The following is a 27500-nucleotide window of genomic DNA, read 5'->3' as shown; positions in this document are numbered from 1 at the left end:
AAACAAACCTATTCAGGTTGTTAATTTAACCGTAAACAATCATGAAACTGAATTGAATGGAAATGAACACAGACAGAGACAGGTGGCAGGTATTTTATTTCAAAACATTACCAGACATTTACATTTATCATTCATGTAGCCTGCCTCCTCAAAGATCAAGCAAAACAGATCATAAAGAAGTTATATCAAAGAATATATAATAACTGATCTTCACTTGTCATCAATTAAATACCAGTCTGAATCAAACAATAAAAATGAACTAGACAATTCCCCTGCGGGAAATCGCGAGAGTGATGCAGTGGCCGCAGCAGTCTGCGATACCATGCTATATTGCTGTGATAGTACGATGCTACGATGCTATGATGATGCTACTATGCCAAGATGCTACAATGCTATGATGCTAAGATACTAAGATGCTATGATACTAAGATGCTACAAAGCTAAGATACTATGTTGCTACGATGCTAAGATGCTACAATGCAATTATACTAAGATGCTATGATGCTTTAATGATCACCTGTTCATATAGTCATAATATAATCCTGGTGAAAATATTTGCGACTTACGTTGCAAATAATTTCATGTTTGACTACAAAAAGTAATGGTCAGGTCAAGACAGGTATGAAAGTATTCGCGACTTACGTCGCGAATGTCTTTACTAAGTAGCATGTCTTTACTACCATGAGCAGCAGCTATAACAAAAAGCACAACTCAAATAGTCATTTAAGGCCTGGTTCCTTCTGACTGGATGGGTGTGAGTTTGATGTCATGCAGGGTACAACAAACCAAACAGGATGAGGAGGATGCAGTAGGCCTGGCTGAGAGAGAGAGACACTGAGAAGGGTCGTCCTTTACGTCCTTCTACAAACTGAAGGGCAGGTACAGGCAGCAGACCCCTCCCAGCTCCACCTGAAAGCCAGCATCAAATAAGGAAGAGAGTGGGAGGGATCTCACTAGGATCCCCAGACAAAGAACGAGCAAATCGTAACAATTGATCGTTAATCATAATAATTTTAACAATAAAACTCATTACTCCTACCTGAGCAATAGTTTAACAGTTTACGGCACAGTCTTACAGTTAGAAAAACAATAATATTAAACTTAACACATCCAGGCTGTAACAAGGAATCAGCGATGAAGTGAAGACCTTCAAATTGTCCTGCGAGTCCAGCTCTTCGTCTCATGTTGGACGTCACTGCAGTCTGTCTGGATCAGCTGGAGGAAAACTACAGGCAGACAAATAGACATGTCAAATAATGTTATGTAACATACTTAATATAACTCTTATGAGTGTTCAACAGCTCATTATTTATTTAATTAAAAACATCATATTATATTAAATTACTCCAATTATATATATATATACTGTCATTAATGTTGTTGCAAGCCATAAATGTTTCCTACTTTATGTGGTGGAATAATATATTTTTCAGTTTGACACAGTTTCATTTAAAAATATCTTCCCTTTAAATTGTAAAACTTCAACATTATTACTGTGATAAGCTCCCGCTAGCAACGGGGCGAATTAGCCGGCGGCTAACCCCACTAGCCTCCGCGTTAGCTCACGGCTAACTGCCGCGGCTAATTCGTGTTTAACTCCCGCGGGTCCGCGGTTAAATCCCGGTTAGCTAGCGGTTAGCTAGCGGTTAGCTCGAGGCTAACTCCGCGGTTGAGTCCGCGGCGTTAAGGTAGCGGCTGGCTAGCTCCGTTAGCTCCGCTAGCTTGCTAACATACATGAGCTATGCTGGAAGGCTAGTCGTCGGCTAAATCACTGGGCGGCTAGTCGTTAGCGTCTGTTAGCAGTTTAGCTATTCACTGACCTAATAAGATGAAGGAAACGGGTCAGGGATGTTGTGTCAGGAGTTTCAGCAAAGCAGCCAGATATAATTTGTGTTTAAAATAAAGGAAAAGGTCAAACATGACTGAGAAATTGTCATTCAGTCAATGAGAAGAGCTATAGCTAAGAGGCCCAGCAGCTGTGTGAAAGCACCAAGGGAGACAGGGATGGTTTGGGGGGTTTTAATGTTTTGGCAGATCATGTTTTCCACTGAGAGCTCTTTTCCCGCCTCTCGTCCCCTCCTGCTGCGTGTGTAAGCTGGTTGGGGTCTGGTTGTCATGGCTACCAGAGTCAACTGACGCTGAAGTCTCCTTCTCTCTCTCACCTCTGCCTGAGTCAGAGGGAAAGTGCAAACTAGGATTTGCCCTCCGAACAAATGCTCATAAATCAAAAACTACAAGTCCTATCGGGAAAACGAACACATCGTGAGCGTCAGCTGAGGGTTTTCTACAATTTAGTGTTGTTCCCACGCGCCTACTGCGAAAATTGTGGCCGTAGTCGTTTTAGGAAAAAAGTATGCGACGTGAAAAATCGCCGAAAAATCGCTCTCGCTTTCCACATACACACACGGGGAAAAATTCGAAAACTGGTCGGCGCACTCCTCGCTCGGAGGAGCCTGCAGCCCAAACCGTACGTCCCACACAAATAAAACCCACACCATCTGAAAGCCAACAAAAATCCCTACGTTTTTACGTATTTTTTATCTCTGTACCTCAAAAACTGTGGCCACCACGTGAGATTGAACCTTTTTTTTTCAGAATATCACCGAAACTCTGAAGTTAGAGTGTCGGTCAGAGTGAGCCCATAGAGCCCCATTATAAACGCTGATTTTTAATTTTTTTCCCCAAATTTCACCAAAACGTAAACTGCGACCCTGACCAAACCGTAAAAGGTATCGAAACGCCGTTTTCAGGAAGAGAAAGCTACACTTCCCGTGCCTCGTACAAACTTCCAAGCAAGTTTCTACTACAAAGCATGGCCGAGTAATCACTCGACAAAGCCAAGCTGTAAATTTTGGAATGTTGCCGCTTTTTTCGGGCTTAGACTTAGACTTAGACTTAGATAAACTTTATTGATCCACAAGGGAAATTGCTTGGTTACAGTAGCTTAGTTGTCATAAAAAACACACTCTTAAGAACCTCAGATAAAAAGAAAAGATTAAGTTAAATAAAATAGAAATAAAAAATAAGTAGAATAAGATCTAGTAACATAAAATAGAAATAGTATAAGCCAAAATGTACAAATTATCATATTAGAATATGAACAAATGTACAAGAAATGGAAGAATATAAATATAAATTATATATACAGGGTAAGGTGTAAGGTGCAGTAGTATCCATTAACATTAATAACAATGAGTTATCTGTCACAGAAAGGTGAGTTGTTGTACAACTGGACAGAGAATGGTATGAAAGTAGTCCTGTAGCGTTCAGTGTGGGAGCGGAGCTGGATCAGCCTGTTGGAGAATGAGCTCCGCTGCCCCTCTATTGTCTGGTGTAGTGGATGTGACGGATTGTCCATGATGGAGAGCAGTTTGTCCAGTGTCCTCCTGTCCCTCACTGAGACAAACGTCTCCAACTTACTGCCAATCACATGACCAGCCTTTCGGATCAATTTGTCGATCCTACTTATGTCCTTTTTGCTGGTGCTGCTCCCCCAACAAACCACAGCAAAGTACAGGGCACTCTCAACAACAGACTGGTAGAACATCTCCAGCAACTTGCTGCACACGTTAAAAGACCTAAGCTTCCTCAGGAAGTAGAGTCTACTCAGTCCTTTCTTGTACACAGCATCACTGTTGTCCCTCCAGTCCAGTCTGCTGTTCATGTGGACTCCCAGGTACTTATAATGGTCCACTACTTCCACCTCCAGACCCTGGATGGAGATGGGCTCCACTGGTGTCCTCTTCTTCCTGAAGTCAATGACCAGCTCCTTGGTCTTGTCCACATTCAGGAGTAGGTGGTTTGTCTGGGACCACTCCACAAAGTCTGCGATCAGTGTCCTGTACTCCACCTCCCGTCCATCTCTAATACACCCAACCACTGCAGAGTCATCAGAGAACTTCTGCAGGTGGCAGGACCCAGAGCTGTACTGGAAATCAGAGGTGTAGAGAGTGAACAGAAATGGAGACAGGACAGTCCCCTGTGGTGCCCCCACATTACTGACAACAGTATCAGACAGGGAGCCCCCCAGCCGCACAAACTGGGGCCTGTCAGACAAGTAATCAGTAATCCAGGAAACAATGGAAGAGCTGACACCCATCCTGAGCAGCTTCTCACTCATCAGAAAGGGCTGAATGGTGTTAAAAGCACTGGAGAAATCAAAGAACATGATCCTCACAGAGCCCTTTCCACCATCCAGGTGAGAGTGAGCACGGTGCAGCAGGTAGATGACAGCATCATCCACACCAACATGAGGCTGATACGCAAACTGAAGAGGGTCCAAGACAGGGGTCACCAGGGGTCTCAGCTGAGCCAGGACGAGTCTCTCCAGGACCTTCATGACATGTGACGTCAGTGCAACCGGTCTGAAGTCGTTGAGGCCAGATGGGATGGGCTTCTTGGGCACCGGCACTATGCAGGATGTTTTCCACAGCACCGGTATCCTTTCCAGCTTCAGACTCAGGTTGAAGATGAAGTGCAGGATGCCAGACAGCTGTGAAGCGCAAGTCCTCAGGACCCGGGGGTTGACACGATCGGGGCCTGCTGTCTTGCCTTGTTTGACTCTCTCCAGCTGTCTTCTCACCTGGCCAGGCGTCACAGTCATAGGGCTGGTCTTCTCAGTGGGGGTGGGAGTAGGGGGGAGAGCAGAGGTGATAGGCAGGAAGGGATCAGTGGTGAGTTGTTGATTGGCCGTCTGGGGGGGTGTAAAGACTGGAGTGGTGGGGGGTGGAGGGCCAGCAGGGGGTCCAGTGGTGAATCTATTGAAGAAGACATTAAGCTCGTTGGCTCTGTCTGGGCCACCGTCCTGTTGTTTGGCTTTGATGTTGAAGCCAGTGATCAGCTTCATGCCCCTCCACACGTCCCGGGTGTTGTTCTGCTGGAGCTTGACCTCCAACTTCCTCCTGTAGGCGTCCTTACACTCCTTCAGCTGGACCTTGAGTTGCCACTGTATCCTCTTCAACTCGTCCTTATCTCCAGATCTGAAGGCCTGCTTCTTCTTGTTCAGCAGATCCTTCAGCTGGCTGGTGATCCAGGGCTTGTTGTTAGGATAACAGCGGACAGTCCTTGTAGGGATTACTGTATCCTCACAGAAGTTTATATAGTCCGTGATGCAGTCTGTCATGCTGTCAATGTCATTCCCATGGGGCTGGCAGAGCACGTCCCAGTTGGTGGTATCAAAGCAGTCCTGCAGAGCGTCGCTAGCCTCCTCACTCCACCTCCTAACTGTCCTCGTGGAGACAGGCTGTCTCTTCGCTGCAGGGACATACTCAGGTGTTAACAACACCAAGTTGTGATCAGACCGTCCCAGTGGGGGCAGGGCAGTGGCACTGTATGCATCCTTTGAATTAGCATACAGTAGGTCCAGAGTTCTATTTTCCCGGGTCGCACAATGAACAAACTGGTGGAAAGTGGGTAAAACAGTGTCCAAGGTGATGTGGTTAAAATCCCCAGAAATGACAACGAGGGCCTCCGGGTGTTTGGACTGTTGCCTGGCAACAGTGGCGTGGATGGTGTCACTCGCTGCTGCCTTGTCCGCTGAGGGAGGGATGTAAACTCCCACAAAGATGACAGACGTGAATTCCCTCGGTAAATAATATGGACGCATTCCCACAGCTAAAAGTTCAATGTCCGGCGTACAGACACGCTCCTTCACAGTCAAATGAGCAGGGTTGCACCATCTCTCATTCACAAAAACAGCAATCCCGCCGCCGTTCTTCTTACCGCTCAGGACCGTGTCTCTATCCGCCCGTAGAGTCTTGAAGCCGGGTAAAGATGCACTGTGGTCCGGGAAGTTCGCGTGCAGCCAGGTCTCCGTAAAACACAAAATACTGCTCACGGCGTACTCCCTCTGGGTCCTAACAAGCGCACACAGTTCGTCCATCTTATTAACCAGAGACCTCACGTTCCCCATAAGGACAGATGGTACCGCTGGTTTGAATTTCCGTCTCCGCTCTTTCACTTTCGCGCCAGCACGGCATCTCCGGCGCTTCTTCCTAAGTTCCTCGGGAATCTCAGGCCTCGCTCCGAACAGCGCAGGGGGTATGGACAGCGCTAGCAGTTGCTCTCGTGTGTATACGAAAGGACGGCCACTCTGCTGAGCGCTACAGCTCAGCACTGAAAGTCCAGAAAAAACGAAAAAAAGCAGCTTAAAAAGACAAAAGCGGCCAAAAAACATGGTGATAGTTTTTTGGCATAGGATTCAAGAATAAGTTAGAAAAAAAAAAAAAGATCGAAGGAACACACAAAAATTGTAAGAATCACGGAGCTACTGTGACCTGCTGCCACTCTTTCAGGCGCTCGACCTTCTCCATTCATTTCAATGGGAAATTTATCGCGAAAAAATCTTGTTTGAAAAAACTGTATAGAAGCACACCGAGTCCGATCGAGACGCACGTTTTGATGTATTTTGTGTCTGTGTGCGACGAACGGTATTTGAGTTGAAAAGTTTCGAAAAATCGGCTGTGGAAAAAGTTTAATAACTAGAAAATTCCCGCAGGAAATTTTGAGAGTGACTCGAGGGCTGCTGCCGGGGTTATTAAAAAAAGAAAGGGAAAAAGATGTTAGCATTACCATTACTAATGTTGGCATTACCATTTGCCACGCTAAGGCGCGGCGCTGACGCACTAAACTAGCAGTGTTTCCCACACATAGACGAATCTGTGGCGGTGCGCCACAGATTCAACTCCGACCGCCACAGATTCAACTCCGACCAAAAAAATAAATAAATAAAAGATTCAACACCGACCGTCACATATTGCGTTTCGTTATTCTTTTTTTACGCTATTTAAAACACGCAGCGTATTCGTTCAGCTGCATTTCCTTTCCCTGCTCTCTCTTCGTCTCTCTGTCACTCACGCGTCTCTCTCTCTCACACACACACATACCGTAAATTCCGGACTATAAGCCGCTACTTTTGTCACTTGCTTTGGACCCTGCGGCTTATACAACGGCGGATGGATTTTTACAGGTAACGGTCACCAGGGGCGCACTATCATGGAAGCGCAAGAGCGAGACAGACAGTTTGCGCCAGGTAATGAGAGCAAAACAAACCAAGTGAGCCCAAATGCAGTACGAGAGCTGCTTTTAAGTTAAAGGCGATCGATCTGACTGACTTTTCTGGTATAGCAGGTTGGTTGTTTTGATACAGTAATCGGCCGTGTTACTGCACCTTTACTGCTGTGTTGGCTGTTTCCAAAAAGATGCTGGTTATTTAGTTGAGCAGCCGGGTTACTGCACTTGTGCTGCCGTGTTACAGGCAAGCACTTTTAAAAACGAATTAAATTTAGCCATTTAACGTTATTAAGCGGCTCATCAAGCGTTGTAAGCTTTGTTTTTTGTTATACTGCACTACTACGGTACTATGACTGCAAGAAGTGCGCTAGGAGCGCAACGTTGTATTATTTGTGCACTGCACGAATGCTGTTTGTAATGTCAAAGATGTGAAAGTTTGATCGATTGATTGATTGAAAGATTTATTGTGTTTCTCAAATGTAAATAAATGGGATGCTTTGCGTTTCCAAACAGTCATTTCTGTCCCGACCATCCCCTCCGTGGTAGAAGAAACCCTTACGGTAATTAAACATTAAAACACCAGCGTTTTAGGGTGCGGCTTATAGTCCGGAAATTACGGTATATATAGGGTGTTAAAATTAATGTAATAAAGTTCTGTGTAACCAATTATTAACTGTTTTTTTAATTATTAACCTTTAGGAATTAGGAAATCCCTTTAGGAATCCCCCCCCCCCCAATCGGTCTGACACAGGGCACCTCCAAACCCCCCCCCCCCCCCCCCCCCCCCCCCCCCCCCGGGCGACCACCACACATTGCTTTCAAATCTGTGGGAAACACTGACTAGGCTAAGGCTAGAGATTAGCACAGTCACGCACACACACAATACGTGGATATCTTGTTACGTCACTGTATAATACCGGCGCCATCTCTAGGACCGCCCAGGGACCGCCAGTGACAGGAAGTAAACAGAAAATGCCTTCTATCTGCTGTGCTGTGGGCTGTGATAACAGCAAGTCAAAAAAAAAACGGGACATACGTTTTATAACATTCCTAAAAACGCTGAAAGAAGACATAAGTGGTTAGCCAGGATAAAAAACCCACCTCTACTCCCTGGCATTTTTTTTTCTTTAACCCTGTACTTCTGCTTATTCTCTGTATGTATGTGTTGCTTAGCTTAGGCTGTGTTTAGTCGTTCACTGTACAGCACTTTGGTCAGCTTATGCTGTTTGTAAAAGTGCTTTCTAAATTAAATTTACTTTACTATGTTTTCGCTAACAAATTTAAGGTCAGTTAAAAAAAACGAGATGCCATTATTATCCTAGCATTGACCTAGGAGGCTACCAGCTCTGTAGCACTCAGTAGCACCACCACCTAGCAAGTTAGTAGCGTAGTAAACTTAAAGGGGAACTCCGGCGCAAAATGAACCTGGGGTTAATAACACATGTGTACCGAGTTCGACCGTTCTCTGGTATTTGTTTTCATGCATTTGTTTTGTTAGTCAAATGTGACCAGTTTTCTTGCAAACCGCTAATTAGCGTACAACGCTAGCCTTCGGGGCACACCGACACATAAAAAGAAATCGCGATTTCTATACCACTAACAAGGCTCACAATATCACCACACTTACACGGTAGCATAACTAGGGTCTCTACATGTAAACCGAAGCACTGAGAACTTTGCAAGTATACAGGCAGTTTATTAAAAAAGGAATACAGTACCGTTCGCGTCCGGCTCGCATATCCAAGCGGGCGCCATCTTGGGGATCTGAACTGTCTGTTGCCGGAAGAAAGCACTGAGAGCACTGAACGAAGAGAGTTGCGCCGGAGTTCCCCTTTAAGTAAACATATATCTTACCTTTCCTGTAAATAAGAAAAGTTCCCTCATGTCCAGATGATAAACTCGTGGATCTGTCACCCATCCTGCTTTGAAATACATGAAGGCTTCCGTGCTCTTGTATGCCTTGAGGGACTCGCCGGAGTATGGGGAGGGGTTGTGGATCAGATAAATGTAAATGTCGCCAAAAGATATGTTTGGCAAGTTAACGGCAGATTTCAGCGGTGTCAGTAGTTGATTCGGAAGTACATACGGGTCAAAACCTAAAATATCATTTTTTTTTTAATATCGTTGCTTTTCTATGTCAGAGAGATGCGACATCATCTGAGTAACGTTAGCAGAGCCCGTTTCTTGAACGTTAACGCTAGCCATTTCTCCCGCCGCTGAGTGGCGCTATGGTCCTAAAGATGGCGGCCACAACAAAAAGGTCACGTGATTGACCCGCATCAATAGAAAACATTCAGCTCAGATGTACACACAGAGCAAGCAGAGTGACAGTCACCTCAAAAAATGTCTTGCTTTACCTCTCTGTTACTGCCTGTCTGTCTTTTACCCTCTCTCTGTCTCTTTCTTTGTTATTTACTTAAATAAACTGAAATTAACTGCCAAGGACTACAAAAATGGCTGCAGCTGTGGCCCTGGCCTGAGGCTGCCATGGTGACTCTGCTGGTTGCCATGACTACTCACAGACACAGGGGAGGAGAAGGAAGAAATTTTGATTTTTTGCCCTCTGACAGTCCTCGCATTTGGGCTCACTGAGGCAAAACCAAAGCTCACATCAGAAAAAAAAAACAGACAGTCATTGGCAGGAGAAGTTCCCGAACACACTGATGTAATTTTGGTGTCTCTGGAGTAAATATTGTGGAAACTGTGGCGAGTATAAGAAGAGGGTGGATTCAGCTTTCCTCGAAAATCAGCTTCATATTTTGAATGGGAGTTTATTGGCAGTTGGAGCGGGACACTCCTCACTCTGGGGCACGCCATTCAAATTCAGAAAATGTCTCGTCTTAGGCGAGCACATTGTATGAATCAGGACAAGTTCCTCTACAAAAGTGGAAAAAATCTAATGTCTACGATGTAAGATGTGCCCAGGAGCAGCGTGGAAAGAGAAAAATTTCAGTGAATTTCAGACAGCCTGTCTCACTCTAGCCTGTGAGGTCCCCCACTCTAGGCCGAACATTCCACGCAATACACACCCATTATAAACTCAGAAATTTCACATGATTGATCACGATGATTGGCGAGTGATTGATCGAAAAGTATAAAAGATATCAAAAATCTGAATAGAATTTTTATAGAGGACAAATTTACCTACATTTTAAAGTTTAAATGAAGTCTCTAGGTGAAATTTTGCGGGAGGAGTTAGCTTTTGAAAATGCCCCTCAAAAGTGTCAGTTTTTTCGTTTTTTCGCAGTTTCCCATTCATTTCAATGGGACGATTTTCGCAGTTTTTCGCGAATAAATTCGCGAAAAATTCGTGGATTCCTTATAAAAGTAATAGCTTAGAGCTATATGGGGAGTCGTGTCTCGTGCGTAGCCTCGAGTCACTAATAAAAAGAAAAAACGTAGTGAAGAACAATTGACCCCCATAGCTTTGCTATGGATTGCAGGCACTGCATCACTAATGACACAGTAACAGTCTATTTCAGGATGTTAGCTTTGAATGTTGTCTTTTGGCTCCCAGGGGTTTTTCCACTGTGTCCCACTGCAAGACAGATAGATAGACAGCATTAAGTATTACTGTTAAATTGTTTGAAAATTATTGGAAAATGTACAATTTCCAATGACACATTGATTCCTCAGTTATGCAGGCATTTTGTAATACCTGGTAAAATGATCCACATTCTGTATATGTATGCAACAGCCTATATTTGAAGATGATGCAATAAATGAGTGTAGCCAAGTTAGATAAAAAAGTGCATTATGTAACACAGTATGCATGTAGTACACAACGTACATACTATGTGGTCAGGCACCTACAAGGTACAAACATGTCATGTTTTCAATTTGCAGTATAACATTACTCATAATGCTTCTAACATTAGAAATATAATGTACTGCAGAAACTTATGTCAGAATTTGGTTTCCCAACACAAATCATAGTAGTTGTTCCTTAGCGAAACTGAGGGTCTAAGGACAGAGGATGTCACATACTGTATAGATTGTAAACCCCCCGGGAAAAATTTAAATCAAGGAGCTACCTGTCTGTTTAACTTCATGTTTATCCCTTATTTTCCAGTCAATAGCTTACTATTATATGCATGTTACGTTCCTTTGTAGAAATCATGGCCAATCAAACAATGGTGCAGGCTATGGGTTAAGAGAAGGCTAGAATGAGACTGTTCTCACTGAAACAGTTTGACAGGTATTCATATAGTGATAATAAAATTACTGATGACACCCTTTTAAATGATCCAATGATCACTCTGACTTGTCAAGAGGGCCTCAAGTTATCAGGGACCATGCCTGATTTCAGGCATAGGGCAGTTATAAATTAATATATTACTTAACTACTTCAATACACGCCTTCTCTTCAGAACAATATACTGTGATTGGTAAATTAAGTATGTAAAGTATGATAATAGCATTTGGAAATCGGCGTACAGACACCAATGGACACCAGTCTTATCTGTCTGTACTTTTCCATTCCAGGCTTTCACCTGTGCACGTTCTGACGTCTTCTGGAAGTCATATTTACATAGTTGTTATAATACTAGCTAGCTAGCAAGCTTACTTTCACAAATGTAGCTTTTGGCAAGCATTGTTTTAATGTAATGTTAGCTCTTATAACAACATGTTACATTGTTCTCAAATGTCAAACACATTTGCTGTACTTACCTTAATTCGTCCAACTATGACGTACCGATGTCGCTAATTAATCCCTGCAATCTGTAATACTCTCCTGTTACCGGTAGGAGCGCTATTACAAGAAACGCTCCCATGGGTCGTATTCGAGAGCATATACAAACGACCTATATGGTCATATAAGTTGGAGGGCTTGTTGCAACTGGGAGCTGGTTCCACAGGAGAGGAGCCTGATAGCTGAAAGCTCTACCTCCCATTCTACTTTTTGAAATTCTAGGAACCACAAGTAGGCCTGCACTTTCAGACCGAAGTGATCTGTTTGCATGATATGGTACAATGAGGTCTTTAAGATATGATGGAGCTAGGCCTTTGAGGGCCTTGTATGTAAGGAGGAGGATTTTAAATTATATTCTAGACTTTAAAGGGAGCCAATGAAGAGAAGCTAAAACTGGAGTAATATGATCTCTCTTGCTAATTCCTGTCAATGCTCTTGCCGCAGCATTTTGAATCAACTGGAGGCTTTTTAAAGAGCTATTTGGACAGCCAGACAGTAATGAATTACAGTAATCCAGTCTGGACAACACAAATGCATGAACTAGTTTTTCAGCACCACTCTGAGACAGGATATTCCTAATTTTGACGATATTACGCAGGTGAAAGAAGGCAGTCCTGGTTACTTGCTTTATGTGCAATTTGAAGGACATATCCTCGTCAAATATAACACCAAGGTTTTTCACAGTAGTACTAGAGGCCAAGGGAATGCCATCCAAAGAAACCACGTGATTAGATAATGAATCTCTGAGATGCTTGTCTGAGTTTAAGAGTAGGAAATTACAGGTCATCCAAGCCTTTTTGTCTTTAAGGCATGCTTGGAGTTTAACCAACTGATTAGTTTCATCTGGTTTCATGGATAAATATAGCTGGGTGTCGTCTGCATAGCAATGGAAGTTTATGCCATGTTTTCTAATAATCTTGCATGATGGCAACATGTATAACGTGAAGAGTATTGGTCCTAGCACAGAACCCTGAGGAACTCCGTAACTTACTTTTGTATAAGTAGAAGAATCATTGTTGACATGAACAAACTGGCATCTGTCAGACAGATAGGATTCAAACCAGTCTAATGCAGTTCCTTTAATCTTGATCTCACTTTCAAGTCTCTGCAGTAAAATATTTTGATCAATAGTGTCAAATGCAGCACTAAGATCTAGCAGAACAAGTATAGAGACAAGTCCACTGTCTGAAGCCGTGAGGAGATCATTGGTAACTTTAACCAGAGCTGTTTCTGTACTGTGATGAACTCTAAAACCTGACTGAAACTCTTCAAACAGACCATTCCTGTTTAAATGGTCACACAACTGATTAGCAACAACTTTTTCTAGAATTTTGGAAATAAAAGGATGGTTGGAAATTGGTCTATAGTTGGCTAAAACATCTGGATCTAGAGTGGCTTTCTTGAGTAAGGGCTTAATTACAGCAATCTTAAAAGACTGAGGCACATATCCTGTTAATAAAGATACATTTATCTGGTTCAATATGGAGGTGTTAATTAATGGAAAAACTTCTGCATTTGTGCCTAAGTCGAAGTCTACACAAAAAAAAAAGTGCTGCAGTTGAAATATTAGAAAAGGAAAAAGTATGCTTGGTCAGCCTTTATCAGATTTTTCTATTGTTTTCAAAACACAGTAACAGTTGTTCCCTTACTCTTATGCAGGTTGAGGGACAGAGTTACTGTGAAAACAGGCCCACGTTACATTGTACGTGAGATGGGAGATGGAACTTGTGAAATGATAATCAAGTCTGCAGTGAAGTCAGACTCTGGGATTTACATTTGTCGGATCATTAATGAGTATGGCTTGAAGCAGTGCGAAGGAAGGCTGGAGGTGAAAGGTAGGCTATATTTAAAACATGTTATACGTGTGTTATATGTTTCTAATAAATTCTTTAGGAATGCACAAATCCATATATTACTACGGTTCAGTGACTAATATGTTTTTTTTTTTTAAGTCTACTAGGGGTATAATGGTACACACAAGTCACGGCTCGGTATGTAACTCGGTGTGGGGCAGGCTTGTGCACAATTCAGAATTTCAGAATTGGCCGCCATTCAATTCATGAGTTGGAATTTGAATTGAATTGACTCCGCCCCACAGGAAGTTGAATTTGAATTGGAGTTGGAATGACAGGAAGTGGAATTAAATTCATGGCAATTCAAAGAAATTCCACACAGTCATACAACAGAAAGAATGTGTTGAATCTCACATACAATTACATTAATTTTGTAATTTAATAGCATAATATCATTACACATAACTAGTCACTCCTCAACCCTACATACATTTTGTTCCAACATATAGATAATGATCAAATTCTTGAAATAAATTACTCCCTCAATGTTTGATTAGTTTTGTTCAAAATGTTATTTTAATTTCAAAGTAATCAAATAGCACAAAGTCGTTGTAAATGCAGTTGTCAATTATTCCAATGCAAAACTCATTGAGCAACACTGTTGCATCTAATTCTCAATAGCTCCTCAAATGTTTTATCATTGAGTCTGCACCGTTCTGGTCTGAATATCTTTCCTGCAACACTAAAGATTCTCTCAACAGGTGCAGAGGAAGCTGGTATGGCAAGATATTTACAAATGACCTTTTAGGCCTGCTATTATTTTCCATGTTGCTGTTATTACAGGTGTTAAATCTATAAACGTTTGTAATCTGAAGTTGTAAGGGACTTCTGAAACTTAAAAAGTCCGGTGTTGACCATCAAATTGTGTAGAAAAGAAGCTTTCAAACAAATGTCCACCTCAAATTGTTTGGCAACCATTTTAAATACTTGGTTAAAGCAAAGCATTCTGGGATATTTAGTCACATTCCATTGTGTTCCACAAAATTACAATTCCAATAAATCAAACTTAATTATGTGTTCTGTGACTAGAGCTTTTAACATTCATTGCTGGGGGGAAACATTTCCTGTTAATGTAATCTGTACAAGTAGTTCAAACTAATATCATTTATAGAATATGTAATGAAATCATATCTGACATATATTGTAAAGCTTCATTGTTAAACACTTCACTTATGTATATGAATTTCTATTGAATTGCAATTCTGCTTCCTTTAATTCAAATTCGAATTGTAATTCTAGATCCTGTTTTTGACATCAATTCAAATTCAATTCAAATTCAAGAATTGAATTGGAATTTAGGAGTCATTCTCAATTCAATTCTGAATTGTGCACAAGCCTGGTGTGGGGGTCACGGTTCGGTACTGTTCGGTACAACGGGGGCATGGGTGAGGGGGGGACAACAAAAACTCACACATATGCAAGACTAGCTTTTTTCATTTATTTTGAACAGACACCAATTGACTGAAAAAAACTAAAAAAAAAAAAAAACTATAAAAGTAAAAAATAAAAGTAAAAATAGACATATCAGGGTGATGCCGTCTTATGTGCGTTAGCATGTTTGATGTGTTTCCATGCGACGTACCGCACCTCATCGAAACATCATCGGCAGACTATCTTTGTCCGGTCCACCACTAGCGTGCCATCGCCGTTATGTTGCACCGGGAAACCTGTTCCCACACTGGTGATTTAAATAAATTTTAGGCTGATTACCGTCACCTGGACTGAAGTGAGGAATCGACTTTTTTTTTCTTTTTTTCTTTTTTTTTTAACAGGCTACTCACTTAGACATATTCACCGTATGACTGTGTGCACCAAACCGTGTCGCCCATACCTTCACACCGCGGGACAAATACAAATACCATTACACCCCTAATGTCTACATTATTTAGAAATTCCCGACACAAATTTGCTTTTGATTGAGCTCATAACTCCAAGTGAATAAAAACATTAATTTTGACCTGTGACTAGTTCACACCAATGCTGTTTAGATATCACTTAGTAGCACTACTCAGTGAATGTCCTGAATTTATTCCCAGCACCACCAATTGAGCCAGGTCTAGCTGTCATCCGCCCGGTCAAAGACATCACAGCTAAGGCTGGAGACACGGTTTTGTTTGAGTGTCACATTATCGGACCCAAGGACACTGATGTGGACTGGCTTGCAGATGGGAAACTGATCCAGCCGGCATTGCTCAACTGTAAAATGCACTTTGATGGAAGGAAGTGCCGACTGCTGCTCAACTCCGTACATGAGGATGACAGCGGGACATACATGTGCAAGCTCAGCACAGCTAAAGGTAGGCTTCAAGAACATTTCTCACAATACGTGAAATGAAAATTTATTTGTTTTACTTAAAGTATCTTCTTCTTGTGAATCATGAAATATGATTTTTGCTTTTCAGAGGAGGTGACCTCATGTGGCAAACTCAAAGTCCTTCCCTCAATTGAACCACTTTTTACTCGCAAATTGGATATTCTGGAAGTGATTGAGGGGCGCAATGCTCGGTTTGATTGCAAAGTCAGTGGCACGCCATCTCCTAAGGTCACCTGGAGTCACTTTGGTAGGAACATATTTTATTAGTCTAGACTGAATTCTTATCAGACTACTCAGTTCTTGTCAGAATATGAGACTGTGAACACGTCACCAGGATTTCATTATGGGGTGTGTTGTGGGTTTTCCAATAAAACCATCCACCGTAGCTTCTGGCTGACGCATGTTACAAAAAGTGTGTCCTCCACAAAAGTTTGTCTTCTCAAATTTATTGAACAACAGTACAAAATATAAAAACTCATAAAAGAATCCACTGCTTAAATTTTCTGTCCAACAAGAATACATCCACAAAAGTTCTAACACGATTTGAACACGGTCAGAAAAAACGTGTGCTCCTCTCGGCTCTCACGCCCTCTACCTGCTGTCACCTAGTATCACCGAACATTCTTGAAGCTACAAGCTCACGCTTTTTATTCTTAGCACATCAACAGGAAATAACTAAAATACTATGACTGCGTCAGTGGCGGTTCTACATTGAATTGCGCCCCGGGCGAGACCCCCCCCCGCGCGTGCACGCGAAAAGAAAAGAACATCCATGAATTACAAATTTTAATAAACATGCCCTTACACGCTGAGTGTCTGTCATTAGACGCTATACTAATCTATCTTTCAGGGAGGAACAATTAGCTCCTTGGTTACTGCCTCCAATTCTACGCTTGGCACACTTTTAGCTGTGACTGGTTAAACACGAAATAGAGTTATAGCAAATAGGAAATGTTCATCTTTGAAACTACTTACAGATATGAAAATTCCATTGGCTAATTACAGGACCCAATGTGATGGAAATATATAATAACTGAACTTGGAACAGTTTTGTTTCAAAGCACAATCTTAAGGTGAAATTAGATCTGGTGTTTGTTAAGATGAATTACTGTTGTATAAGCATTGCAAGCATCGTAGCAAAAAGTCTAACAAACGTATAGCACCAGTTAACATTAGCCCTTCATTCATGACATGATACTGTAATCATACAGAGAGAACATAGCAGACCTTTATCTTTTCTTTTTCTGTCCATCTCTGTTTATTTGACACTCGACAATCAACAGATTTCCATCCTCCAATGCTGTCACTCACGACCAGAAGTCAAGACTAAATCAATTCACCTTGGTGACCACATCATCGTTTTGTATTACCTAGTTTTATTTTTTATTTGGCCATTTCACACAATTCATAAAAACAAAAACATGCAGGAATTATAGGCCTGTATTTATAATACTATGAATGAATTGTGCGTTATATGGAAGAAAGTCAAGGTGGGAGAGACCCAGAGGTGAACTGCCCCACCTCCTCACACACAAAGGTGCACGGCACCTTCTCAGCAAGCAAGGGCGCCTGCAGCTGCAGGGGGCGCCAATGTGCCAGTTCCCCACACAGATATGACAGATAATAGAAAACCATGTAGCGGTGCAGATTTATTTATTTATTTTCCAAGTGCTCGTGCCGCCTCCCTTGTGTCATGAAAAAATGACACAAATGACACAAATGATTATGTTCGCCCTTGCCTAAAACCGCTACTGGCGGTAGTCTAGAAAACTGGCGTTTTTTTTTTTTTTTTTTGAAGGCGCTCGTGCGCCCTCACATAGATTGCGCCCTGGGCGGTCGCCCACATTGCCCATAGCAAAAATCGGCCCTGGACTGCGTAAGATATTAATATTTTTAAATTCAATTAAATTTATGAAATTAATAATCACCAATTGATGACAGATTAATGAACTGAAAATGCCATGAATTACACAATCCATACATATGGCACCTACAGGGTGTGTCAACAGATATAGATTTAAAAAAAATAAAATAAAAAAAACTCTCCATGCAAGTCCCACAACCAATCAGAGTAATTTTTTTGAAAACTAATTCAACTACATGATGCTCTGGTGATGCATATGACTACATTGCTGTTACTCTTCTGTTCATTACAGCACAGAGCCTGCCCACACAGTTTGATGACCTGGCAGATATTTGTCTGAGCTAAATCACTTCCCAATAGAGTGGTTCCAGGTCAACTTTCCACCACAACTAGCAACTAGTGTCAATATTTATCACAGAAGCTTTGACCATCCGTCTTCTTTTCTTTTTACCCACTCTTTCCTCAGACCATTCACTGATAGAAAGTGAGGACATTCATATTCTTCAGGAGGGCGGCCGCCATTCTCTGATCATTTCTCATGTGAGCAGTGAGGATGAAGGTTTTTATACTGTCACGGCCCGTAACAGTCACGGAGAGGTGGAGAGCTCTGCTGAACTTTACATACAGGAACCACGGGCAGCCATTTCTTCACAGATGTAAGAGGCTGTTCTTCAGTGTTAGCTCATGTGTGCATTTTCTGGATTTTTTTATATTATGGATTATAAACTCCACAAAAGCTTGTAATGTTCTCCATTTTTATTTATCTGCTTTCACTCTTATTAGTGCTAAGCTGGAAAAGATGCCATCAATCCCTGAAGAGCCAGAGGTCCCAGAGAATGAGGTGGAGCGTTTCACCATGCCTGATTTCATCAAACCTCTTTATGACCTAGATGTGATTGAGGGAAAGGAAGCTGTGCTCAAATGTAAAGTTGCTGGTTTGCCATATCCAACTATAGTCTGGTTCCACAACGGCAAAAAGATTGAAAGCACAGAGGATAGAAAGATGACACAGTGTAAGTATTATAAAATGGGTCACGGTCACTTGGGGCCTCATGTACAAAGACTTGCATGGATTTCCTTCTAAAACGTGGTGCACACTCAAATCCAGAAGCACATTTCTTTTGTGCATCCCAATTGAGCTCACATGCTGTACCCGACCCCTCTGTATCCGCGCCCCCTTTTAAATATGCAAATTATATTTAAATTGACCCTGCACCTGAGATTCCTCCCTCTGCATGATCAGAAAATGAAAACATAAGAATGAGTAAGATGGGGAAAAAAGAACTTCACAGAAAGCTGTCCTCCACGCACCACAGTGTTGGTTAATTGCATTTATGTAACGAGGGGGGAGGGGGGAGATGAGAAGTGGAAAATGAAACTAGACAATTCCCCTGCGGGAAATCGCGAGAGTGATGCAGTGGCCGCAGCAGTCTGCGATACCATGCTATATTGCTGTGATAGTACGATGCTACGATGCTATGATGATGCTACTATGCCAAGATGCTACAATGCTATGATGCTAAGATACTAAGATGCTATGATACTAAGATGCTACAAAGCTAAGATACTATGTTGCTACGATGCTAAGATGCTACAATGCAATTAAACTAAGATGCTATGATGCTTTAATGATCACCTGTTCATATAGTCATAATATAATCCTGGTGAAAATATTTGCGACTTACGTTGCAAATAATTTCATGTTTGACTACAAAAAGTAATGGTCAGGTCAAGACAGGTCGCGAATGTCTTTACTAAGTAGCATGTCTTTACTACCATGAGCAGAGGCTATAACAAAAAGCACAACTCAAATAGTCATTTAAGGCCTGGTTCCTTCTGACTGGATGGGTGTGAGTTTGATGTCATGCAGGGTACAACAAACCAAACAGGATGAGGAGGATGCAGTAGGCCTGGCTGAGAGAGAGAGACACTGAGAAGGGTCGTCCTTTACGCCCTTCTACAAACTGAAGGGCAGGTACAGGCAGCAGACCCCTCCCAGCTCCACCTGAAAGCCAGCATCAAATAAGGAAGAGAGTGGGACGGATCGTCACACCCCCACCAGGATTATATTATGACTATATGAACAGGTGAATTATTATGATTAACGATCAATTATTACAATTTGCTCGTTAATCATAATAATTTTAACAATAAAACTCATTACTCCTACCTGAGCAATAGTTTAACAGTTTACGGCACAGTCTTACAGTTAGAAAAACAATAATATTAAACTTAACACATCCAGGCTGTAACAAGGAATCAGCGATGAAGTGAAGACCTTCAAATTGTCCTGCGAGTCCAGCTCTTTGTCTCATGTTGGACGTCACCGCAGTCTGTCTGGATCAGCTGGAGGAAAACTATAGGCAGACAAATAGACATGTCAAATAATGTTATGTAACATACTTAATATAACTCTTATGAGTGTTCAACAGCTCATTATTTATTTAATTAAAAACATCATATTATATTAAATTACTCCAATTATATATATACTGTCATTGATGTTGTTGCAAGCCATAAATGTTTCCTACTTTATGTGGTTGAATAATATATTTTTCAGTTTGACACAGTTTAATTTAAAAATATCTTCCCTTTAAATTGTAAAACTTCAACATTATTACTGTGATAAGCACCCACTGCAACGCGGCGAATTAGCCGGCGGCTAACCCCACTAGCCTCCGCGTTAGCTCACGGCTAACTGCCGCGGCTAATTCGTGTTTAACTCCCGCGGGTCCGCGGTTAAATCCCGGTTAGGTAGCGGTTAGCTCGAGGCTAACTCCGCGGTTGAGTCCGCGGCGTTAAGGTAGCGGCTAGCTAGCTCCGTTAGCTCCGCTAGCTTGCTAACATACATGAGCTGTGCTGGAAGGCTAGTCGTCGGCTAAATCACTGGGCGGCTAGTCGTTAGCGTCTGTTAGCAGTTTAGCTATTCACTGACCTAATAAGATGAAGGAAACGGGTCAGGGATGTTGTGTCAGGAGTTTCAGCAAAGCAGCCAGATATAATTTGTGTTTAAAATAAAGGAAAAGGTCAAACATGAAGTTGTCATTCAGTCAATGAGAAGAGCTATAGCTAAGAGGCCCAGCAGCTGTGTGAAAGGGGGGTTTTAATGTTTTGGCAGATCATGTTTTCCACTGAGAGCTCTTTTCCCGCCTCTCGTCCCCAGCAGCTGCGTGTGTGAACGTGTGTAAGCTGGTTGGGGTCTGGTTGTCATGGCTACCAGGGTCAACTGCTCCTGTTCGAATGTCAGTTGGAAGACGGGGAGAGAGAGAGAAAATGCTGAAAAATCGCCTCGAACAGGAAGGACTTGTGGCCAAACCGTATTTCCAATCATTGAACCGACTTAACTTTGGGCATCTTGAGGCTTTCCTGAACGTCTACATATGCAGTTTGTGGGTAAAATGAAGAAATGTGACCTATTTAAAGCGATTCAAATAAAGGTTACGTCTGCTTTCCTCCAGAAATTTCCCTGCCTTTTTAACATGGCAGCCTATGGAGCTGTGGATGGGTGTTGCTGGCGCATCTTTGTGTCTGACGCCAAAACTATAAGACTTACAGCTTTAGCAGACGAATTTGAGTGAGAAGACAAATTTTCCTACGTTTCTATGTATAAATTATGTCTGTCGTGTGAAATTTGTGGCCACGGGAGCAGTTTCTGTACAGTTTTTTGACTAATTTTCGTCTCCCCTCCTCACTCTAGCTGATGATGTCATCCACTCTAGCAAACATTCCGCGCAATACACACCCATTATAAACCCTGAAATTTGAGTAAAAACCTACACAACTCTGAGGCTTCATAGTTTAAAAACGGTAAAAGTTGTCGATAAGTGAAGTGAATCTCTGAAGAGAAGGCAAGAGTACCTACGTTTTAAAGTTGAAATGAAGTCTCTCGGTTAAAGTATGCCAGAGCAGTTCATTGTTGAAAATGTCTGTTGAATTTTTTTTTTTTTCGTGCTTCTCCATTCATTTCAATTGGGAAATTTGTCGCAGTTTTTTCGCGACTACGTCGCGAAAAAATCTTGTTTGGAAGAACTGTATAGAAGCACACCGAGTCCGATCGAGACGCACGTTTTGATGTATTTTGACCTGTGTGCGACGAACGGTATTTGAGTTGAAAAGTTTCGAAAATCCGTAGGAAAAAGTTTAATAATAAGAAGAAAAACGTAGTGAAGAACAATAGTTTGCTATGAGGGGGTCAATAGTTTGCATTGCAGGCACTGCATCACTAATGAATGAATGAAGAAAGTGCATTATCATTGAAGGGAAGGGGAAGCACAGGTACTGGTGAATTAATCGGGGGAGAGCACGCTGACAGCGACCAGAGGAGAGAGAGACGGAAAACCAATAGATGCCGGTGTACTAAAAACAATGATTTATTTGAATGGACTTAAAAACAATAAAAAACCCAAGGACTTAAAACCTTAAAAGGTTTTAAAACCAAAAGTAAAAAAAATAAAAAATGCAAATAAACGTTAAAAACTGTCCATTACTAAAAGAAAATAAAAGAGTCTATCATGGTCGCCAGACCGGGGAGGAGGCGGCTCAGAGGGGAGGTGACGGAGGCCTGCCACCACTCCAGGTGCCGCAGGCGCCTCTTTTGCCTTTGCCGTGGGCTTCCTGGCTGACACCTGGAAGATAAAAAACACAAGGCCAGTTAGGGTGACCAGATGTCCCGCTTTGTGCGGGACAGTCACGCATTTTCATTACTTTTCACACGTCCCGCAAATTGAGACGTTGTCCCGCATTGTTATTGACAGTCAGACTCCAGTTTCGAAATGCATGTTTTACAATCTGGCATTTATCAAATAGCTGTTTGGAGAAAGCAGTGAGGGCTGTCATCAGGGGTCGGGGCGGGCTGTTTGATCATGTCAATCAAACTGGGACGCGGACGCAGGTTAACGGCGCGCCCACCAACAACAAACAATGCGAACCAGATCAGAACGGCATGCAGCGCGAGACATGGAGGGAAGCACAACCCGGCTAAGAAGAGGAAATGCAGCTATAATAAAGACTGGGAAGCTATCTATCCAATGCAAGGCGAGTCTGGTAAAGTTTGCTGTGAAGTTTGCTTGAGTCATTTTTCCGTTTCACACGGAGGTGAATACGACGTGAAACGACACAGACAATGCGAGACAAAACGTGTTGCTCACCTTGTGAACTTGGGAAATTTGCATTTAAGCAAGTTTTTATATATATTTATATTGTAAAATATATTTGTTAAGTTTTTATTTGCAGGCTGTTATTTCCTACTGAATCAATCAGATTGCAAAGTAATGCCATAAGCAAAGGGGCAGAATAGAAATGTTTATTTTTTTCTCATAGTTCTTTTAGACTACCTTGATGCATTGGTATCTCACATTGTCCCACATTGTCCCACACAAACGTAGTCTTTGTCCCACGTCTGGCGAATTGGGATCTGGTCACCCTAAGGCCAGTACGGGTGTCCACACATCGCACGAGTTCCAGTGCCGTCGCACAACCACACACCAGAGCGTTACTAACGACCCATAGGGAGACACTTACCCGCCAGGCAGGGCGCTATGCCCTGCCGCTGTACTATAACGCTCCGTGGTCTCTTCTTTGCGGCCGGCACACCCGCTGCCTTGGCCTGTTCTCGGCTCGTTCGCGGCCTCCTCCTTGTTCTCATCCCCTCATGCCGCCACGACGTCCCTCTGGCGTTCCTCTCACATGATGACTCTGCCGCCTAGTCCGTCCGTCCGTCCATCTTGTTTCTCTTCTTTTCCTACATGTTACTGTCGGTCCAAGCCCGTGCCTCTGGTGGGCGTCTTTCTCCCATATTGGCTCTCTTTTTTTTCCGGTTCATACCTTTCTTCATATCCTCCGCCACTCTTCGCCGCTGCCGATTGGTTCGTGCCTTCGGGGGAGAGGGCGGAGCCTCCCAGGTGTAACTGCTAAAGTGGTGCGTTCACGGGCAGTCGTTATTTAAAACCACACGCATGCATAAAAACATAATAAATAAAATCGTTAAAAACACAACACAAGTAAAAGCATGCAATGGTAAAACTCAATAAAACAAAGTCAAAACAATTCAATCATGCTAAAAAAAACACATTTCTGCCCCGTGACATCTATGCATTACATATGAGCTGTACATTGATCGAATGAAAATGTTTCATCATGTGATAGCGCTTTTATAGCAATGTGTGTGCAGTCGATAGCTCCCATTACATTCGGAAAACCGGCTGTCGCTGCAAATTGCGCTTTAATGTTGACCTGTTCAGATGCATTGTATGGGAATTTGATATACCTGGCTGACATGAGGATAATTCCATCCCACACGGCTGGCATGGCTCTGCCCAGGGTCGACCGGCACTGTCCCGATCGGTCAGACTAATTGTTTTCACATTTATGAGAGTTTCCCAGCATCACCTCTAAATGTCGCCAAAGGATCAACAGCTGTAGAAGCCAGCATATGCCAGCCATGACGTTGGCGTGAGGCACGTACAAGTTTGCGGTCATTTCACTCTTTCATTCATTCATTCATTCATTCATTCATCTTCTGTACCCGCTTATTCCTGTTAAGGGCCGCGGGGGTCTGCTGGAGCCTATTCCAGCTGTCATCGGCCGAGAGACGGGGTACACCCTGGACAGGCCGCCAGTCCATCGCAGGGTCTTACCATTTTGTTCAATTTGTACCAATTGTTCATATGAGGCTGTTTCTGTTAATGCATTGAGCCATAGGTCGGGTTATCTTTGCCTGCCCAATGCATCAATATGACTCTTTTAGCAGTGGTAAGTGTTACCTTTAGCCACTGTGTTTTTTCTCATTTATTCTCTCATTTCCTTTCATACTATTCAGGAGACATGATGCGGGAGATTAAGATCATTAAGATATTAAGATTAATATTCATACCTAGGCTATCTATGATCGTTTCTGTAACCCTCTGCCAGTAGACAGTTAAGTTAGGGCAGTGAAGAAACATATGGAGAAGGTCTCCTTTATCTGCTTTACAGCGCCAGCACAGGTTTGACTCACGTAACCCAAGTCTATTCATCCTCACTGGTGTCCAGTATAGTCTGTTGAATATTTTAAACTGGATGAGTTTAGATCTGGCATCATCTCATCGGACTCAGCATCTCACCAGTCATCCTGCTCCATTCTTCCTCATCATAAGTTATTCCCAAGTCTCTTTCCCACGCAACCTTTAAGTCTGTTGTATTGCCCTTAAACCCACTAATAAGATGATTATGTATTTTGCTCACAAGGTGAGGCGTTGTGCCTAATAATATGAATTCAGAGAAGATAGAAGATTGAGTTGGCAGTTCAACACCTCTGGGGGTTGCCTTAGACATGCAGTCTTTGAGCTGTAAAAATTTCCCAAAATCTCTATTATGCAAGTTGTATGTTTCCTTTAGTTCTTCAAATGATTTTACAGCATCGTTGTGAAAGAGACATTGAATATGCTCGATTCCTTTCGTATGCCACTCTCTCTAGAAGAACACCTTTCCCCCTATTTTTAATAGGGGGTTATTCCATATTGATGATGAACCTGTAGGAAAAGGAGATACTCCGTCTTTCTTATGCATATGGTGCCAGATGTCCCTTGTATTAGAGATATTTGGATTCTGTCCTTGTAATGTTGGACTGTGGCTCAAATAATCTGCAACTTTAAATGGGGCATTTAAGTCTTCTTCTAAATTCACCCATAGAGGTCTGTCCTTTCTGTTTGCGAGTAGGGATGTTATCTGAGCTCCTATAAATGCTTCTTGGTAGAGCCTCATATCTCAGGCCCCCACATTCTACATTAGCTTGTAGTCTTGTTATTTTCATCCTCGCCCTTTTACCAGCCCAGATGAACTGATTAAACATTTTGTCTATGAATTTGAAAATGGTCGCTGGAATATTTAACGGTATCATACTTAAACGATCAACTTTGGGGCTACGACCATTTTTATAGCTTGTATTCTCCCCCATAATGATATTTGTAGTTTGTCCCACCCCTTAAGTAGGAGTTCTATTTTAGCCAAAACTGGGTTGAAGTTATCCAATGTCATATTCTCTAGTCCTGGATGTTGAGCTTCGCAGCATTACTCACGCCGTCCTCGGGGGATAATCATACGGAGGCAATACTATTCTTTAGCCTTTTCGCATATTTATTTAAGCAAAAACAACCTCACATTTTCTTCCGTTATAGGAGAGATAAACTGACACAGATACACAACACACCAAAACTTGGGTGTGGCCTAAACACAAAATGTGATGATAGCATAAGTTCCCGATCTGTAGACATGCACCTCTCTATAGAGAAAACAAAACGCGGCACTTCAACAAACAGTAGTACAATCACATCATAACTGAGCACACTATATAAAAGAATATCTCTTAACACTGCATTCAGAAGTATCCCAACATATTTTAGATTTTTAGCTACCCACTTAAATTTCCAATTTAGAAAATTACTTTTATAACAGCTTTTGGAAAGTGGCATCACTTCAGACTTAGTCCAACTGATCATGTATCCTGATATAGATGAGAATGGGCTGATAGTTTCTTGTCCACCCATTTTTGTTCCTATGATTGATTTGTTTGATCTTATGGCTTCTGCAAGGGGTTCCAGTGCTATAATGAACAAGGTGAGAGTGGGTCTCCCGGTTTTGTCCCTTGTCCTACTGCAAAAGCCTCTGACCTCGGACCATTAGTTGTTACTATAGCTTTAGGCTGGGTATAGAGGAGCTTGGTAATATTCTGAAGTCTGAACCAAAACCAAATTTTTGTAAAACAAAAATGAGGTAGCTCCAGCTAACACAATCGAATGCTTTGTTTGCATCTAGAGACGGAGCAGCTGTTGGAGTATCTAAATCCTTGACTTTCCAGATTAAATGAAGTAAGCGCCTGAGACTATCCGAAGAGGTCCTGCCTTTCACAAACCATACCTAATCCGGATGGATGATAGAAGTTATTACATTGTTTATTCTGATTGCAAAGAATTTTGTGAAAAGCTTTTCATCTCAGCATAGTATAGCTTCCACACTCCAGATGGTCTTTTCCCTTTTTCAATATAAGGGTAATTATTGACTCTGTCATTGATGGTGGGAGTTGCCCCATATCAATAGCTGAGCTAAATGTTTTTAGTATCTCAGGGCCAAGATCCTCTGCAAACTGCTTGTAAAATTCACTTGGGATCCCATCTATACCTGGGGTTTTCCCCGAAGGCAGGGATTGTATAGTTTTATTCACCTCTTCAAGTGTTATCGGACGTTCCAGATACCTCATATCTTCTTCTGATATTTTAGGAACATTTAAATGTTCAAAGAATTTTTTTGCTTTATCTAAGTCTAGTTCCCCCTCCGACCTATAAAGCTCTTCATAGAAACATTTAAACACAGTTAATTTCTTTGTGGTTAGTAATCAGAGTGCCAGTTCTGTCTCTAATTGCCCCTATTTGCCGAGCTGCTTCTCTAGCTTTCTACTGACTGGCCAGTAGTTTACTGGCTTTTTCACCAGATTCGTACCATTTTTGTTTTAATCTATATAGAGAATATTCTGCTTTTTTTGTGAGTATAGTATTAAGTTTATATTTAACCTTAACTAAATTGGCAAGATTTTCCCAAAATTCCCTTTCTAGCCTTTTAATTTCTTCTTCATAGTGAATCATTTTTATCTTATCCTGTTTCTTTTTTTAAGGCTGTTTGCTGTATAATGATGCCCCGTATAAAAGATTTGAAAGTATCCCATACAATAATCTGATTGGCTGTACCATTGTTTAATTCAAAGAATATTTTAATATGTTTTTTTAATAGGTTAGC

General features: G+C 42.0%; 1 protein-coding gene across 1 annotated transcript in view; it reads left to right on the top strand.

Annotated features, from left to right (window-relative positions):
- spegb (striated muscle enriched protein kinase b) overlaps positions 1-27500 on the top strand; it is an 86835-nt gene that overhangs the window by 25734 nt on the left and 33601 nt on the right. Inside the window, exons 9-13 of the mRNA XM_084544065.1 lie at positions 13364-13539; positions 15594-15854; positions 15960-16118; positions 18202-18391; positions 18519-18748. Coding sequence (XP_084400191.1) covers positions 13364-13539; positions 15594-15854; positions 15960-16118; positions 18202-18391; positions 18519-18748 — 1016 coding nt within the window. The remainder of the gene's footprint in view (positions 1-13363; positions 13540-15593; positions 15855-15959; positions 16119-18201; positions 18392-18518; positions 18749-27500) is intronic.

Source organism: Chelon labrosus (genome assembly GCF_963514085.1).
Source record: "Chelon labrosus genome assembly, chromosome: 5".
Lineage (NCBI taxonomy): Eukaryota > Metazoa > Chordata > Actinopteri > Mugiliformes > Mugilidae > Chelon > Chelon labrosus.
Note: the sequence above shows the minus strand (reverse complement) of the source record. Positions and strands in the feature narration are given on the sequence as shown.